At 42.4% G+C, this 16,875-nt stretch overlaps 1 protein-coding gene across 3 annotated transcripts in view; it reads left to right on the forward strand.

Annotated features, from left to right (window-relative positions):
- Positions 1–10,622, forward strand: part of LOC138755068 (ATPase family AAA domain-containing protein 2-like) — a 117,861-nt gene extending 107,239 nt beyond the window's left edge. For all 3 annotated transcript variants that reach the window (XM_069920268.1, XM_069920269.1, XM_069920270.1), the window contains 5 exons: positions 145–285; positions 844–1,263; positions 4,523–4,656; positions 6,750–6,878; positions 10,333–10,622. In XM_069920268.1, the coding sequence (XP_069776369.1) occupies positions 145–285; positions 844–1,263; positions 4,523–4,656; positions 6,750–6,878; positions 10,333–10,371 (863 nt within the window). In that variant the 3' untranslated portion in view covers positions 10,372–10,622. The remainder of the gene's footprint in view (positions 1–144; positions 286–843; positions 1,264–4,522; positions 4,657–6,749; positions 6,879–10,332) is intronic.
- The last annotated feature ends 6,253 nt before the right edge of the window (positions 10,623–16,875 follow it).

Genomic DNA, 16,875 nt, shown 5'->3' on the forward strand with positions numbered 1-16,875 from the left:
TGGGCAAGTTGGGAAAAAGGACCCATTTCTTCACTATAATTCTGTCTCTATATTGCTGAACACTGCATCTGGTGGAGGGGGGGAGGGGGGTTATTACTTTGAATTTTGTGTTATTCATGGTCTGATGGTCTGTTGTTGCTGTAGGTTGTTGCCCTTCCAAATTTGCTCCTACATTTTATCATGTGCTACCAAAGAATTCCACCACAGTGAATAAAAAGCCAGATTTTGAATTTTCCTCTCAAAGACTTGGGTTCCCAGTATCTGCAAGTACGCCTTCAACTTCAGGTCAGCATGCTGAAATTTTATAAATTTCTTAAGTCAACTTGTAGTCTTTAAATGCTTTGCTATCTTTAATCATGAGAATTATTCTCATTTCACACCAAAATTGTGTGAATGCAGACATAATTTTAACAAGTAAATGTACTGATTATTGAGATTTCCTTTGATTTTCTTTTTTTAAATTTCTCTTGTTTTCAAATATCTTCATAGCCTCAGTCAAGCTATGATATTTCTTTCAATCCCCAAACCCCTTGTCATCTCTTTTCCACATCTGTCTCCTTGCTTAGAACTGAATGTAATCATTCACATATTTGGCTGTACCTGGAATTCCCTTCCTGAACATCTCTTGGTATATTCCTGGTCAACCAAACTTTTGACTACCCTTCCGTAATGTTTTTTCATCTGGTCCAGTGAAGTTCTTTGATCATTTATAAATGCAGTTAAAGACAATGTGACTGGATTTTATCTTATACTGTTGGGAATGAAATGAAATAACAGTGCTTCCATAAAATGTCTATTGATTATTACCCTGGTATGCAATAACGGAACCCTTTATTTGTGTAGCTCATTCAAAGAGGAAATATCGTCGAGGTAAATGGTACCGTGGTGTATATGAACTTAAACGCAAGAAGCTGCCACAAATCATTGCTGAGGATGGTGACAGTGAAGATGTAATCGAAGGGCTAGAATATAACCCTGACTCTAGAGGAATTGACATAGACTACAACAGGGATGTTTTCGTAGACAGTCAAAAGCAACATCCATGCAATGGATGCAGCAACATCAAATTAACAGAGGACTTTACTAAGGAGCACCCTGACACACTTGTGTCAGCCGGTGAACACATATTCAAGAAGAAAAAGCATTCCACCAATGAGACCAAATGGAAGGAGAAAGAACTGGCTAAGGGGGATGGTCCTAAAAACCAGCAACTTGAGATATGTGAACACAGGGAAAAGGGAGACAAACTTTATTCTTCTGCAGGTTTGTATGTATTTGAAAGTACTACAGCAATGCAATTATTTGTTGTGATTGAATGGGGTCGTCATGTTCCTTAGTGGTATGGGCAGTGGAGGGGGAGAAGGAAGGCACTTGAACCTTCTTTTGCAATTTTTTTTATTAATATGATTATGGTGGAAACAAACCCCCAATCTTGTGACTACTCTGGGGCATGGAAAATCGATGTGTCGTCAACTTTGTTTTTAACGGTGTAACTAGTGCATTTGCATGAATAAGTAGATGGACGAGAAAATGAAAGAATGTTCGCTTCAAAATATTTTCATTTATTGTATTAAATCCCTCAGCTCAAAATTCAGATGTCGAGAACATGGTGTAGGTAAAATAATGTCTGTGGACATCTTTCAAGAATAATGACCGGGAGAATTCTGGGGTCCTGTAAACCCCCCTCAGCACCTTGCTATCCCAGCTGATGTGTAGCTTAGCTCATTGTTGCTTGTGAACCTTGTGTGAAAATTCAATGCAGTGTTTGCCTTGATAACAACAGAAGTATTACAAGGAATTTATTTGCTATTCATAAGCCTCAAAGCATTACCCGATTATTAATTATATTTTTGGTTCTTTGCATGTGTTGATCATCAAGAACATTCAAGCTCTGCATATTCCCCTTTAATTCCATCTGAAAGTAAATGTCGAGCTTTCAGTGGTTGTGAGGCATATGCTGAGAATAAGAATCAGTGATTTTGGGTCCAGGATATGGACATTCTTGGAAAATCCAACATTTATTGCCTGTTCTAACTGCCCTTGAATTGCCTTCGTGCCTTGTGAGGCAGGATAATTGGATTTTTAGCTTGGATTTATTTGTACCATGCAAGTGCTTGTTATTTTTCCTTTACTTGCAATATAAATGAACTCCTGCATGATATCCATTCTTACCCCAGCTTGCAAGGAATGCTAGATATTAATTTTGGTATCTCAATTAAAATTTAGATCTGCAGCATGATAACAGACCTTTTTTTCTCACGAGCCTGTGCTGTGTACGTCGACCCCCACCTCCCCCCACCTCATTTTAAGGATTTATCATATATCAGGCTTAAAAGTCTACCTCCAAAATCTGCAATGCCTGAAATGTTAGTCGTTTGCTGGCATATAAGTTGACCCCCAAAAATCAAGATGATTTATCTGCTGGGTATTAGCTGAAGGTGATTGTTACCATGGAGGCTCCGTCAAAACAATGAAAGAATGAAGTGAGTTTTAAAGTTAAAGTGATAGAAGTGGCCAAGAAAATTAACAAGTCTGCTGGTGTTGGAAGAAAATTTGAAATCTATGAGAAGTTGGTTAAGGATTGGAGAAAGATACGGCAATGTTCAATGTCGCAGAATGGGTATGTGAACAGAGGCAAGATTGCAACATAGTCACCAGAAATAAAATGAGAACTTGTGGCATTTCCATGGGAAAAGTCATACTCAGACCTCAGTAAAGATTTTGAAGCTAAAGTAGGCTGGCTGGTGTAACCGTTTAATGAACAGGAAAAAATTGGTATTACAACAAAAATATTCCTCAAACTACCAAAAGATGTTGATCATAAAGTTGAAAGTTTTCACCAGTTTAATGGGCAGAAACAGCAGTTTGCACTGGCAAATGATGGAAACATGGATGAAACCCCATGAATTTTGACATGAAGGCAATAGAATAGTGGAATGCAAAGGTATGAGAACTGTGCAAACCAGAAGTACAGGTCATGAAAGGACCAGGTTTACCGTAGTATTATCACAGGACGAAGTTAAGGCCCATGGTAATCTTCAAGCGCAAACTTAACCCTAAAATAATTTCCAACAGGTATTTTTGTCCATTTTCGTGAAAAAGGATGGATGGATGAAAATGGTGTAAAACCATGGATAGACAATGTGTGGAACAGGTGATTTACGCAGGGAGAGTATCGATGTACTTGCCGCACCTTTGTCTTAGACGATGATCGTGATTTTGAAGGGTTATAAATGGGTTTTGGTTCAGTAAAAATTAGAAATGAAAATTCGTTGTCGCGTTTTTGGGTTTTCAAATGCCGAAGTATATAGTAAACTACAACCCCCGCCCCCCCCCCCCCCCGTCCCCCCCCCCCCCGCCGTGGCTCCTGTTTCCTCCCACTGTTCAAAATGTACCGGTGGGGGGGGAGGAACCCACGCAGACACCAGGAGAACATACAAACCATTTGCAGTCAGCATGAGATTCAATCCCTGTTCCTGATCACTGACGCTGTAACAGTGTTGCACTGACCACAATGCTAACTGTGCAGCCGAATCTGGTGTTACTTCATTGTGTCAATTCATTGAACTCAACCCAGGGCTAATGTATTTCTCCCCTATTTAAATGTTTGTTTCTACCGTGTGAACTGGATGCAGCTGGTCACTATTTTTGTTTAACTTGCATATTTTTGGCAATATTCAGTTCTAGTCACTTCACTCGAGGGTGGATGTGGAAGCTATGGAGAAGGTGCAAAAGAGATTTGCCAGGATGTTGCCTGGATTAGAAAATAAGTCTTATGAGGCAAGGTTAGCAGAGCTGGAAGTTTTCTCTTTGGAGCATGGAAGGATGAGAGGAGACTCAAGATAAAGGTCTACAAGATTATGAGAAGTATAGATGGACAGCCAGTGCCTTTTTCCCAGGGCAAGAATAGCAAATAACAGAGGAAATATGTACAAAGTGAAGGAAGTTTAGGGGAGACATCAGAGTAAGTTTTTTTTTGCAGAGTTGTGGGTGCCTGGAATGCCTTGTCGGGAATGGTGTTGGAGGCTGAAACTTATTGCCAGAATACAGATAGACCCTGACTTACAATGTTCAGACCTAACGATATTTCTAAGTTATGATGATCAGATTGCATACTTTCGATTTTGAGTTCTGATGTTTATCTGCACTTGCTATGTGTGGACAACCAGGACATAACAACTCCCAACACCACAGCCACCCCCTCATACTAACTCCTGACGCCACGGGCTGCATCCGACATCAGGCTCCCGGCAGGAGCAGGGACCTCGACCAATTTGGAGATCCCCTACTCGAGGAAAGGTAGTGTACGGTCCTGTTTTGACTTGTGCGAGTCCTGGAAATGAACCTATGCAAATTGGGGTCTACCTGTACATATATAACCTGAGATTATTTCACAGCATTCACAATGTTGAGTGCCTTATAAATGCTTTAAGTAGTTAAATTAGTGGCGGGTCTTAAAGATGAGAATTCCAGAAAAAGATAAACCTTACTCTGAAATTGCTATTTGAATTTCTTCATCCAGATAATTGCTCTATTTTGCATGTGACCCGGAGTAAAAAAGCCCAGGTGGAACAACAACCCATTAATGTTGAGAAACCAATGATGGTCCTATCTGAAGACACTCCTCCTGTCATCGTAGATCATAAAAGACTAATGGTAGGTTATGAACAGATAATTGCTACACATTAGAGATGATTTAGAGAAACAAACACAGAATATCGAGCATGATGAGAAACTGGAGAGACTCGATAGGTCAGGCAGTGTCCATGAACAAAAAGTGGACCCTCTGCAAACATCGGGACCCTGCTTCAGGACTGTAGAAAGGTAGGTGGGAGTGAGTCAGAGACTGATGGGTAAAAGATAGAACCTGAAAAGGGATCAAACACAGGCAGATCACGTGCACCACCTCCAATCTGAGGCCAAGCCTAGACTGTTGAAGACTTGGAGAGCACCTGCTTCTGTCCATAACAGCCAGCGTGAGCTTCCCATTACGTCCCTTCAACTCGCCTTCCAACTCCTGCATTTTCCTGTTTTTTCTCGGCCTTCCCACGCGTATGGTGAGGCCATATGCAAAAGAGAAAAATCCCTAGTGCTCCTAATGAGGTCCGTGGCCTAGCGATGTGAACATTCTTTTATTTTTTCTTTCTCAATCCCACTGGGTCCTCTCAGGATCTCCCTTCCATTCCACCCCCTTCACTTTCTTACCCAGACTAGTCACCATCCCCCACCTGTTTCCATTTGCCCAACACCCACCCACCTGGGTTCACCCTGTCACTCACATGCCCAGCCACTTGGGAGCACCCTGTCACCCACATATGCTCATCCACCTGGTTTCACTCCATCCATCTCTTCCTTCCTCATCTACCTGGTTCCATCTGTCCATTCCTACCTCATCTAATTCCACTTATCACCTCCCAGCCTATGTTTCACCCTTCCCTTTCACTCCTGTCTTCCTCTATAATCTCCATATCTAGACCAGAAAAGCCCACTATCTGTTTGTCACTACCTATGCTGCCAGTCAAGTCTGGTACAAGGGAACAACTGCACACCAGGCAGCGTACAATTAGAAGCTAGGGATTGGAAGGTTGGAATGGTCAGTCAACAGTCCTGGACAGAACTCTTTATCCAAGACTATATCAAAAGATAAAAAGTAGAGTGGGGAAGAGGCTGAGGTATGAGGGTATTGGCCAGAAGGGAGGAGAAGTAGAAAGAAAGGTAAAGGGAGAGAAAAGTAGGTAAAAAGATAGAAACGTATTAAGGTTGGGTTATCTGAAATTGGAAAAATTGATGTTCCAATTCAATGCTCTCCAGGATTGTTATGTCCTGGTTGTCCACACATAGCAAGTGCAGATAGAATTGATGCGGGTTTTTCAAGGGTATTTAGTCTCACCCAGGCAATTGAGGCCAATCTCAAGCTGGCTGTTACAGGGGCTCTGTAAATCGTCACCTCGTCTAGATTGGAGGAGGTGCACGTTCCATCACCTTCCAGTCTCTGACGAGCCTGTCTAGTATGCAGGCCATCTTCCCTTTAGAGGGTCCTGGCCTGAAACATCAATTGACCATTTCTATTAGTGCATGCTGCTTCGCCAGCTCAGTCACTCCAGCTTCTCATGTTTGCTTATGTAGTAGTTTGTGCATTAACTTTGGGTTTTCTAATGTCTGCATTTGAATGTTTTGCACCGAGGACTGGAGAACGGTATTTCGTCGGGTTGTACTTGTACATCAGGTGACAATAAATTAGCTCTTTACCTATATATTCCCTTAATAAATAAAGGTTAATTGTTATATTTGAGCAGCGTAGGGTCATGTGCTGCAAAGGCCAGTAAATCTAAATTAAAATGTAAAAAAATCAGTTAAAGCCTGCAACTCGATGGAAATTGATTGAAATATTGTAATTTTATGCAGATTTTCTTTAACAGCAGCTCTAAAAAAGATTTCTCCTTTTACCAGATAGTTCCCAGTAAGCAAGTTTAAATATTGATTCTTTAGTAGTCACTAGATACCTTGGTGTTGTTCCGACACTTTGATAGACCTCTGTTGATTTGTAGTAGTAATAATATTTCTGATTATTCCAAGTTATATTACATTTTTATTTTTACCCTTCGAGATTTGTTACTAGAGCATTAACTAGTTACAAGTAAACCACATTTTTCACTTGTGACAAATGTGTGGAATCCATTCAAGTGGGATTTTGTAGTTTTCAAATTATTACTGACTCGAAAGTATATTTTAATCTGGTTCACATGCAGGATCTCTGGAAACTGATTACTCTGGAAACTGAAGGATACACTGTAACCCACCTTGAAAAATTGTACGCTGTGCTCAGTCAATCCATCTATTATCATCGTAAGGAGTTTGATAAGACTCTGTTAATACATGTAAGTTACTAGCTCCTGTAAATTTGAAACTGCATTTGCACTTTTATTTCTAGACCATTTGTTATCGCTTTGCTTTTATGCGCTGCTTGGTTAAAATAAGATCAATTTGTCACTTGACAGATTACACACTTGTGGGAGGTAATATTTTGTGCTGGTGTTCGATGGCTGAAATAACTAGGTTGGAAAGACAGTTCAAAAGTATCACTGAGTGAAAATAGGAGATACTCAGGTCAAGTAGCAACCAAAATTAATGTTTTGTTAAACCGTGCTTAAACAAGCATGTAGAGTGGAGGTGAAAGGGAAGGTTAGTGATAACATAAGTGTACTTTACAATAAATGTAGTAACTATCAGGTGACCCTTTATGCTTTTAAAGTCTGACACGAGATGCACTTGGTGTAAAAATAATTGTCTGGGGATTCACCTCCCACCAACAATTTTCCTTTTGAAACAATACTTTCCCTTGGCATTTCTCATCATCATGGCCATCTCATCATGGTCTGTTAAGAATATGGAATTTACTCATTATATCACATTATACCAGTGAATATCTTGGCGACCTCCTCTATTGCTGATTTTTGTTTGTTTCCCACTCTTACCTATGCTTGTTTCTGCTTGTTATGGTTTTAAGCTTTAGAGAAAACTGTAAGGAAAGCAGAATAAAGGGATTATCTATGATAGGATGAAGAAGTGTTCTGAAAGGACCATTTCCACTGGGGTTGCTGGTTCATAGTTCCATCTCCAACAGCATTCATTCCCTTCATCATGCACCTTCCCATTTGGAAGACCTGCCATTTTATCTCCTTTACCATCCTGTTCAAGGCTCCATTGCAGTTTCCACTCTGTACATCAGGTTCTCCCTGATTTGCAACCTCCGTTCATCTGCATATACGACCGATATAGGGATGTAAGAATCAAAATGAATATTCTTACATTGTTTGTTGCCGTCCCAGGGAACATAAGCTGGGTATGGCCATCTTGATTTCTGTGTGCATCCACAAGTCTTCGGTTGGCTCATGTGCGGTGAGTTCACGACTTGGAGTTCATTTAGCACATGTGCAAATTCATTTTTGTCAAGGTACTTGGGGTTTCTATTTCCAAAGTCCTGTTCTGTGATTTTAGGTTGACGGGTGTTACGAGTTTTATTATATTTTATATATAAATATGTTTTTAAAAGAGATAGATGGTGGGGGGGGGGGGTTTAGTGTATAGGTCACTTCACAAAAGACAACTTGTTTAAAATGCAAGAGCTTTGCTGAAAGTTAGACATTGAGGCACCGAGAGCCTTTGCAAAGACAATAAAAACTATTTTGGAAATGCTTTGCTAAGGAACTTCATAAGCGGGTGCAAATGAAATAGTCCATGCTCAGAGGCTGATAAGATCTTTCAGGCACTGGGTCTGGAGCCCTGCAAGAAGGTCATGAGGTTTTGCAAGCAGCGAGAGAGAGAACTGATCAAACAGCTTTTCTCTAAGAGAGAGAGAATTCAGTTGGAGTTCTTCTGCAATGGCTTTTGGAAGCTGGCAAGCTTGGATGAAAACCCCATTTTGAAGATGGATTATGAGTTCAGCTAGTTGAAAAACCCTTATGGTCCTTGCAAGAGGAAATGGCTGGCTCAAGTGGTTCACCTGAAATAAGGGGAAACAAGAGGAACTCAGTAGTGACCTGGAAGAAGAGGTTATCACTTGTGTTACGGAGTCCAGAGGACCCCAAAAACCAGCAGCATAGCTATTCACCACAACACAGGGTTACTTCAACAAAAGTAGTTTTTAATTATAATTGAACAAGAAAATGGAATTGAACTTTAACTTATTACTTAACCTAACTACTTAATCCCCCCCCTCTAATACTAAGCACAGGTGTGTGTCATGTATATTTAAGATTAGAAAAGTTCCTTGAATCACAGTCCAATCTCACTGGTTGCAGGCAATTCTTGTACTGTGCACAGAAGTTAGCATTAACAAAGTTCACCAGGCTTTGGTGCTTAACATGCAAATGGTTACCACTTTGGAGGGTTCTTACTGGTTTTCAGAGAGAGAGATTCCTTTTCCAGGACATCTGCAACTGATTTCTTCTCAATCAGTCTTGCTGATGAAATTTGCCCCCTTCAGGGTTCTCCAGGTGATCCTCTTTCTTTCAGGTCACCTTTCACATCGCCAGTCTTCTCCTTCAACCAGGCAGCCTTCCAAAGTTTGACAGCTTGTCCTGGCACTGATTTCTGTGTCTCTCCTCTCTGGTTCACTCCCTCCCTCTCTGAGAGCAAAACTGTTCTTTGCCTGCAAAGATCACATGCTCTCCCAAGCAAGCTGTTATTGATACTTTGTTGCCTCCTACAAAAAGCATTCTGCAAAAGACCTGCAAATATTCTGTGTTTTAAAATGTGTGTGTGCAAGCTGCTCTAACAATTCCTCCCAAACCACCTCTAAATACTCTGTCACACTTGGAAAACCCTGATGGGGCAACTTCTTCAGCAAGTGACTGATGTAAGTAAATCAGTTTGTGTGTGTTCTATGAGCAATAAATCTCTCTCTGAAACTAACAAGAACCTTCCTGAGCAGTAACCATTTACCTTTTCACTAGAGCCTGGTGAAAATTCATAAATGATAAATTCTGTGCACAGTATAAGAATTGCCTGATACTGGTGGACTTGGAGGAGTAAGAAGTGAGATTGGACTGTGAATCAAAGAACTTTCCTGAACATATACACATTACATACACGTGCGCTAAGAATTAGAAGGGGGTTAAGTTAAAGTTTGATCTTGTTTTTATGTTTAAAGAAAATTAAAAACAACTTTTGTTTAAGTAACTATTTGTCTTGGTGAATATCTATTGCTGCTGGATTTTGGGGTCCTCTGGGCTTGTAACAAATGTCTGAAATTCACTGGAGCTTAAGACCTCTGGAGTTTGTGTTAGAAATTAAAATTGCTTTTGACTTCTCTATTCAAAAGGGAAGTGGGCCAGAGATTTCATTGCACAATCTACACTTAAGTATTCAAATTAGAATGAGAATTAAATTTGTTTTTTTACATTGTGCTTACTTTGGCACAGTTAGTGTAGCAGTTAGCGCAGTGCTATTATAGCACAGCAATTGGTTCCAATCCACCACTGTCTGCATTCTCTCCATGACCATGTGGGTTTCCTCCCTTGTTCCAAAGACTTTGGTCCATGTTAGGTGTATTTTGGTGTTGCAGACTAATGAGCCGGAAGGGCCTGTTATTGAATTTAAAAATTAAATTATTGGTCAAGGATAGATAATTTGAAGAATTAACTGAAGAATACCCCATGTGAAACTACACGGTGAAGAAATCACCTTCAGTTAGAACAAAAGATCCTTATCCTGTTGAAAAGAATTAGTCATAAATTTGGTCTATAATATTTAGGAAGTTATAACAATAACCTTTTGTAACTAAAGTGGATGAATTATCAGTGCCTGATGTATTTTCCTTTTTTCCTTTAGGAAATGGAAAATGAAGTGAGAAAATGGAAAATGAAATGAAAGTTGATAAATTTTGGATCTGGTTTCCAGTCAGTTTTGGACTGATTCCAGTTTTCTACACTGTTAGTGTTATAAATTTAAACTATTGCCATTTATTAACCAAAGCAAGTTTATTTTAAATGTAAATGTATATATTTACAGCAAAAATTGGTTTTGTTAAAGATTTTTCCATATGTTTATAATTGCTATCTTTTGTAATTTGTGTAAAAAAAATTATAATGAATTATGATTAAAGAATATATCTCTCATTAGATCTGTGTTGCTTTGTCTTGATTAGAGAAGGATTTTGGTGAAAGGATCAGTCAATATGAGAGAGATTAGACTGGGAGTAAGCATCATCCAAGGGACGCTGGACACATGGTTATGTCTGACGGGTGAGGGATGCCAAATTATTGTACTGGGGGGGCGATTTCAATTCTTTTATTATCATCTGATCGCACATATACAACCCCATGTAAAGCACACACACACGTAGACCAACAATACATATGCATGATAAGTATTCATATATACAAATGAATAGGTTTGACGACTCTGCTAATGCTAAGGATCAGTGCATAATGTGTGCTAGTATTTAACAACCTTTACTGAGTGTCTCTGCTGAGCCTCTGCTCTAAGAAAACAGCCTTTCCAATCTGTCTTCATACTGAAACCTTCCCATTCCAGGCAAAGTCTTGATTAAACCCCTCTGCACTCCACATCCTTCCTGTAGTGAAAGAAAATTTACTCACTTTCTGGCCTAATTTTTATTCTACTATACCCGGTCATCACTCCAATCATATCTGTACTGCCTTTGAAAGAAAACTGGTATTTCGTGTCCAAAACATTATTCGTCAATTGTCTAATTTTTTTATAGAAAGAAAGACTAACCATATAGAATTTCTGATCTCTACTTAAAATTGCCTACAATTTTAGCTTCTGGTTTAATTTTTTTTTAAAGTTAAAATTATCTTCTTTGAAAGTGTGATTTTTCAGGTTAGAAAAAATTGCATGCAATTTGTACAATAAATGGTCAAGAACAATGGTGTTTTGGAGATTAGTACAGATGACACCAACAACTAAGTGAAAAATGGACAGAAAGAAATAGCCAACAAAACATTCATTGGAACAGTCAGAATGTTTTGACTGGTAGGATGGTTAGATTTGCATCAAGAAATGCACATGAGCCAAACCACTTGCACATAACAGAGGTGGAAATTGAGGACTTTGCACTAATGCACAGATAGGAATACTGGGTATTTTGTTTCCAACCTTGGCAGAAATAATCTTGCTGGGTTCAAAAGATAAAGGAACAGAAGTAGGCCATTTGGCCCATCTAGTCTGCTCTATAACTCCACCCTGAGCTAAACCATTCTCACGCCTAACTCCAAATTCCGGCCTTTTCCTGATACCCGTACTTTAATACCCTGACTAATTAGATACCTTTCAATCTCCTCCTTAAACTCCCCCAATGATATTGCCTCCACAGCTGCATGTGGCAACAAATCCACAACCCTCTGGCTAAAGAAATTTCTCATCAGTTTTAAATGGGTACCTGCGCTTCGGGCCGACACAGGAAATGGCCATTGAACATGGAGACAGGCAAAGCATCGTGTGGGCTGAAATGCCCGTTTCCATAGACCGCTGGCAAAGCAGTGAAACTGGCCAATCACCACTGGTGGATCGCAGAGGGCCCATTTCGGGCCTGGGCATCCAAGGCAACTGGCCCGCTCAAGCCACGCTCCGATGGTGACATGCCCGAGCTGATTATAAAAAGCAGTGCTGCCACTGAATAAATTCAGTGTCGAATACACTCTACTGTTGTGTGAGTCTTTCTTCTGGAGGTTCTGGCTACAGCCTTAGGGCTATAACCTAGATGTAGCCATTGCCACCTTGCTGGAGTGGTGACACTGACTGGTCCAAACGGTGCTTTGAACCCGAAGACGGAAGAGCAACCAGCGATCAATGCTGAAATGTTGAAGCTGCCTGGCTTCTGAACATCTCAACCACGGGTTGGGTCCAGCAAACCAAGGTGCAGTTCGCCATTTGACGATCTCTGCTGATGGTCTCTTAGCGCTACAACCACATGATCAGCACCCTTGATCAAGACACTGCAGCCCACATTATCAACTTCCTCCAGCAGCCCCCAGATCAAGGAAGGTATGTGGCCATCAAAGAGCTATTAACCTGCACTTTCGGCTCGCAAAGCACGAGTGCACTACCTGACTGTTGCATATCAGCAATTTGGGGAACAGGGCTCCTTCCACCCTCATGAGCAACATCCTCACTCTCATGAAGGCCACACCTCCTGCCCACTGTTCCAGCAGATCTTCCTGGTGAGACTGCCCGAGGACATCCAGCTGGTCATCACGGAGGAAGACTTCGATGACTGCAGGAAGGTGGCTGCCCGAGCAGTCCTGCAATGGGCGGTGAAAAGGGATACCTGCACTTCACGAGCAGGTGACAGCACCGCGTCATCAGTGCCTGGCCAGGAAGACCACCGACTATCCGACTGACCACCTGAATGCTACACCCCACGGGTGAGCAGTACTGTTTCTATCACCGACGGTGGGGTTCCGAGGCCTGTCAGGCCGGCCATCATTAATGGCTGCAACAACCTGTCAACTGTATAGCCTGCTACACATTCAAGACTCCCTGTCGGGCCAGCCAGGAGCTCCGAGCGGCAAACGGCTTCAACATCCGAACATTTGGCACCTGCACCATTCCTCTAGCTTCAGGGACAGACAATTGGAAGTTTATGGTGGGGGGCATGCAACAACCATTACTGGGTGCAAATTCCTGCGGGCCCACTCACTCCTGGTGGATATTGAGGGGCACCGGCTAGTGCAAGCCTGGACATTTCAGTCACTCACTAAAGAGCACTGAACTCACCAGCCCCCACCTGCACTCAGTGAGTACTGCTGACAACAAATTTGCGCAAGTCCTAGCAGAATTCCCCTCCATTACCACGCCTGGCTTCCATTCGGCAGAACCCAAACATGGGATGAGGCACCAAATCATTACAGAGGGCCTTCCCTTCCAAGTCAGGGCGCAGCGATTTCCTCCCCACCCCCCCCCCCCCCCCACCGAGAAATGCAACCTAGGCAGGGATGAGTTCAAAAAGATGGAGAAACTCAGCATTGTGGGGCACTCCGGTAGTCCTTGGGCCTCCCCTCTTCACATGGTCCCCAAGACAGCGGGTAGTTGGAGACAGTGTGGAGACTACCGCCACCTCAACGAGGCCACTATATTGGACAGCTATCCTAGCCCCATATCCAAGACTTCACCACTAACCTGCATGGGGCATAGATATTCTCAAAGGTGGATCTCATCAGGGATATCATCAGATCCCAGTACACCCCAAAGTCATCCCAAAACCTGCTTTGGATCGTTTGAATTTCTCCACATGCCCTTTGGGTTAAATAAAAACACGGCTCAAACTTTCCAGAGGCTGATGGATCCAGTGAGCCGGGATCTGCATTTTCCCTTAGTCTACCTCAATGACATTTTAATCGCCAGCCACCTCTACACCGAGCACAATGCCCACTTAAAAGAATTATTCTCCAGGCTGAGTGATTTCAGCCTAACTATCAACCCGGCCAAGTGCCAGTTTGGCCGAGAGACTATTGACTTCCTGGGCCATCGTGTTGGCCAACATGGAGTCAGATCGTTACCCACTAAGGTGGATGCTATTTGCTCTTTTCCCAGGCCATCAATGGTGAAGGGACTACAAGAGTTTGCAGGTATGGTCAACTTTATCACCATTTCATACCTGCAGTGGCCCTTATCATGAGCTCACTCTTTCCTCTCATGACAGGACCCAGTAAAACACACACCATAGACCCAGGAGGCAACTGAGGCCTTACAGGCGACCAAAAATATCCTAGCCAATGCCACCCTCCTCATGCACCCGCAGGCAGACACCCCGACTGCACTCACGACAGACACCTCCAGCACAACGGTTGTGGGTGTACTTGAGCAGCTGGTGGATGGCAACTGCTGGCCTTTTTCAATAAACACCTCAGGCCACCAGAGCTCAAGAAAAGGGCCTTTGATAGAGAACTGTTAGCCTGATACCTGATAATTCGGCACTTTCATTACTTCCTAGAGGGCAGGAAGTTCAAAATTTACATGGACCACAAACCCCTTACCTTTTCCTTCAGGCTGCACCTGTCCTACATTTCTGAATTTACAACGGACATTGAAAGCATAGCTGGCAAATCCAATGTGGTGGCTGATGCCTTATCCTGTCCGGCTATCTTGACGGTGTACAACCCTACCCCTGGCATCAACCACACAGCCTGGGCTGTTGCGCAGCAAGCAGACCTTGACATTCCAGCGTTCTGGACAGCACTCACCGGCTTACAACTCAAGACATCCAGATCACCCCTGGCAATCTGCGACATCTGGATGGGTTAAACGTATGGCTGGAGGAATAGTACAGGGTGCAAGGTTTCTGGTTCATGGACTATTGGGATCTCTTCTGGGGGAGAAATTACCTCTACAGGATGGATGGGTTGCACCTGAATCCAAAGGGGGCCAATATATTTGCAGTAAGGTTTAATAATACTGATGGATATGTTTTAAACTGAATTGGCAAGGGGAGGGGAACCAGACTGATAGTGAAATGTATAGGAAGAACATAGGGGTAGTTCCGATAGACTGTGAAATCTCAAAGCCGGAGGGAGCAAAGAGTTTCAGAGAGGGTGTCAGGGAGAGAGCAGGGTGGTACAGTTTCAAGGTATTGTATATGAATGCACAGAGTATAAGGAATAAAATGGATGAGCTTGAGGTGCAAATGGACATTGGAGTCCTATTGAAAAGACAAAGTTAGGTAGAGATGGTGGTGTGGCTCTGTTGGTGAAGAATGAAATTCAGGCACTGGAAAGGAAAGACATTGAATCAGGTGGAGTAGAGTCTGATTGGATCGAGGTGAGAAATTGCAAAGGCAAAAGAACCATAATGGGAGTCGACAGCATCGAGTCCACGCTGCTGAAGATTCAGCTGCGCTGGATGGGTCACGTCTCCAGAATGGAGGACCATCGCCTTCCCAAGATCGTATTATATGGCGAGCTCTCCACTGGCCACCGTGACAGAGGTGCACCAAAGAAAAGGTACAAGGACTGCCTAAAGAAATCTCTTGGTGCCTGCCACATTGACCACCGCCAGTGGGCTGATAACGCCTCAAACCGTGCATCTTGGCGCCTCACAGTTTGGCGGGCAGCAGCCTCCTTTGAAGAAGACCGCAGAGCCCACCTCACTGACAAAAGGCAAAGGAGGAAAAACCCAACACCCAACCCCAACCAACCAATTTTCCCTTGCAACCGCTGCAATCGTGTCTGCCTGTCCCGCATCGGACTGGTCAGCCACAAACGAGCCTGCAGCTGACGTGGACTTTTTACCCCCTCCATAAATCTTCGTCCGCGAAGCCAAGCCAAAGAGAAGAGGGAGTCATATACAGACTTCCGAACAGTGACTCTGATGTGGGAATCAGTATAAATAAAGAATTAAGAATGGCATGTCAGAGTGGTAGTGATACAGTCGTTATGGGTGACTTCAACTTGCAAGTGGACTGGGAAAATCAAGTAGGTGTGGGAAAACTAGAGAATGAGTTTATTGAATGTCTCCGAGATACATTCTTGGAGCAGCTTGTGATGGAGCCTATCAGGGGGAAGTCGATTCTGGACTTGATACTGTGCAATGACGGACCTTGAGGTAGGGGGTGCCATTAGGTAATAGTGACCATAGTATGATTACTTTTAATCTGCAAATGGAAAAGGAGAAGAGAAGGAAGTCAGAAACATTAGTGCTACAGCTAAATAAGGGTGATTATACAGCTATAAGGGAGGAGCTAGCCAAAATAAAATGGAAGGACATTCTAGCTGAGAGGACAACTGGGCAAAAATGGCAGGTATTTCTTGACATTTTCACAGGATTCCAAATAGATTCATTCCAAGGAGGAGGAAAGGCTCTCAGAAGAGCAAAATGGCAGCTGTGGTAAACAAAGGAGATCAAGTAAAGTATCAGGTCTAAAAGAAATAAGTATAAAATGGCAAAATAGAGTGGGAGGTTAGAGGATTGGGAAGCCTTTAAAAACCAACAGAGAGAAACTAAGAAAGTAATTCGGGAGGGGAAAATGAAGTACCAGAGTAAATTGGCAAGTAATATAAAATGGGATAGCAAAAGCTTCTTCAGTTATGTAAAAAGGAAGAAATTGAGCCCTTAAAAACGGAGAAAGTTATCAATGGGAACATGGAGATGGCTGAGAAATTTAACAAATACTTTGCATCTGTTTTCACCAAGGAGGATATAGGTTATGATTAGATAAGGGGTAGGGGTCAAGCAGTATCTAGGGACAGTGAAATTACTGAAGGAAACGGAGAATCTGATGGATATTCAGATCCAGAAACAGGTGTTGTGAGCAAATTGTTAGAGCTGAGGCCTGATAAGTCCCCTGGGCCTGATGGGCTGCATCTCAGGGAGCTTAGAGAGGTTGCTCTGGAAATTGTGGAAGCATTTGTCGAC

This window comes from Narcine bancroftii, chromosome 2 (assembly GCF_036971445.1).
Source record: "Narcine bancroftii isolate sNarBan1 chromosome 2, sNarBan1.hap1, whole genome shotgun sequence".
Classification (NCBI taxonomy): Eukaryota; Metazoa; Chordata; class Chondrichthyes; order Torpediniformes; family Narcinidae; genus Narcine; species Narcine bancroftii.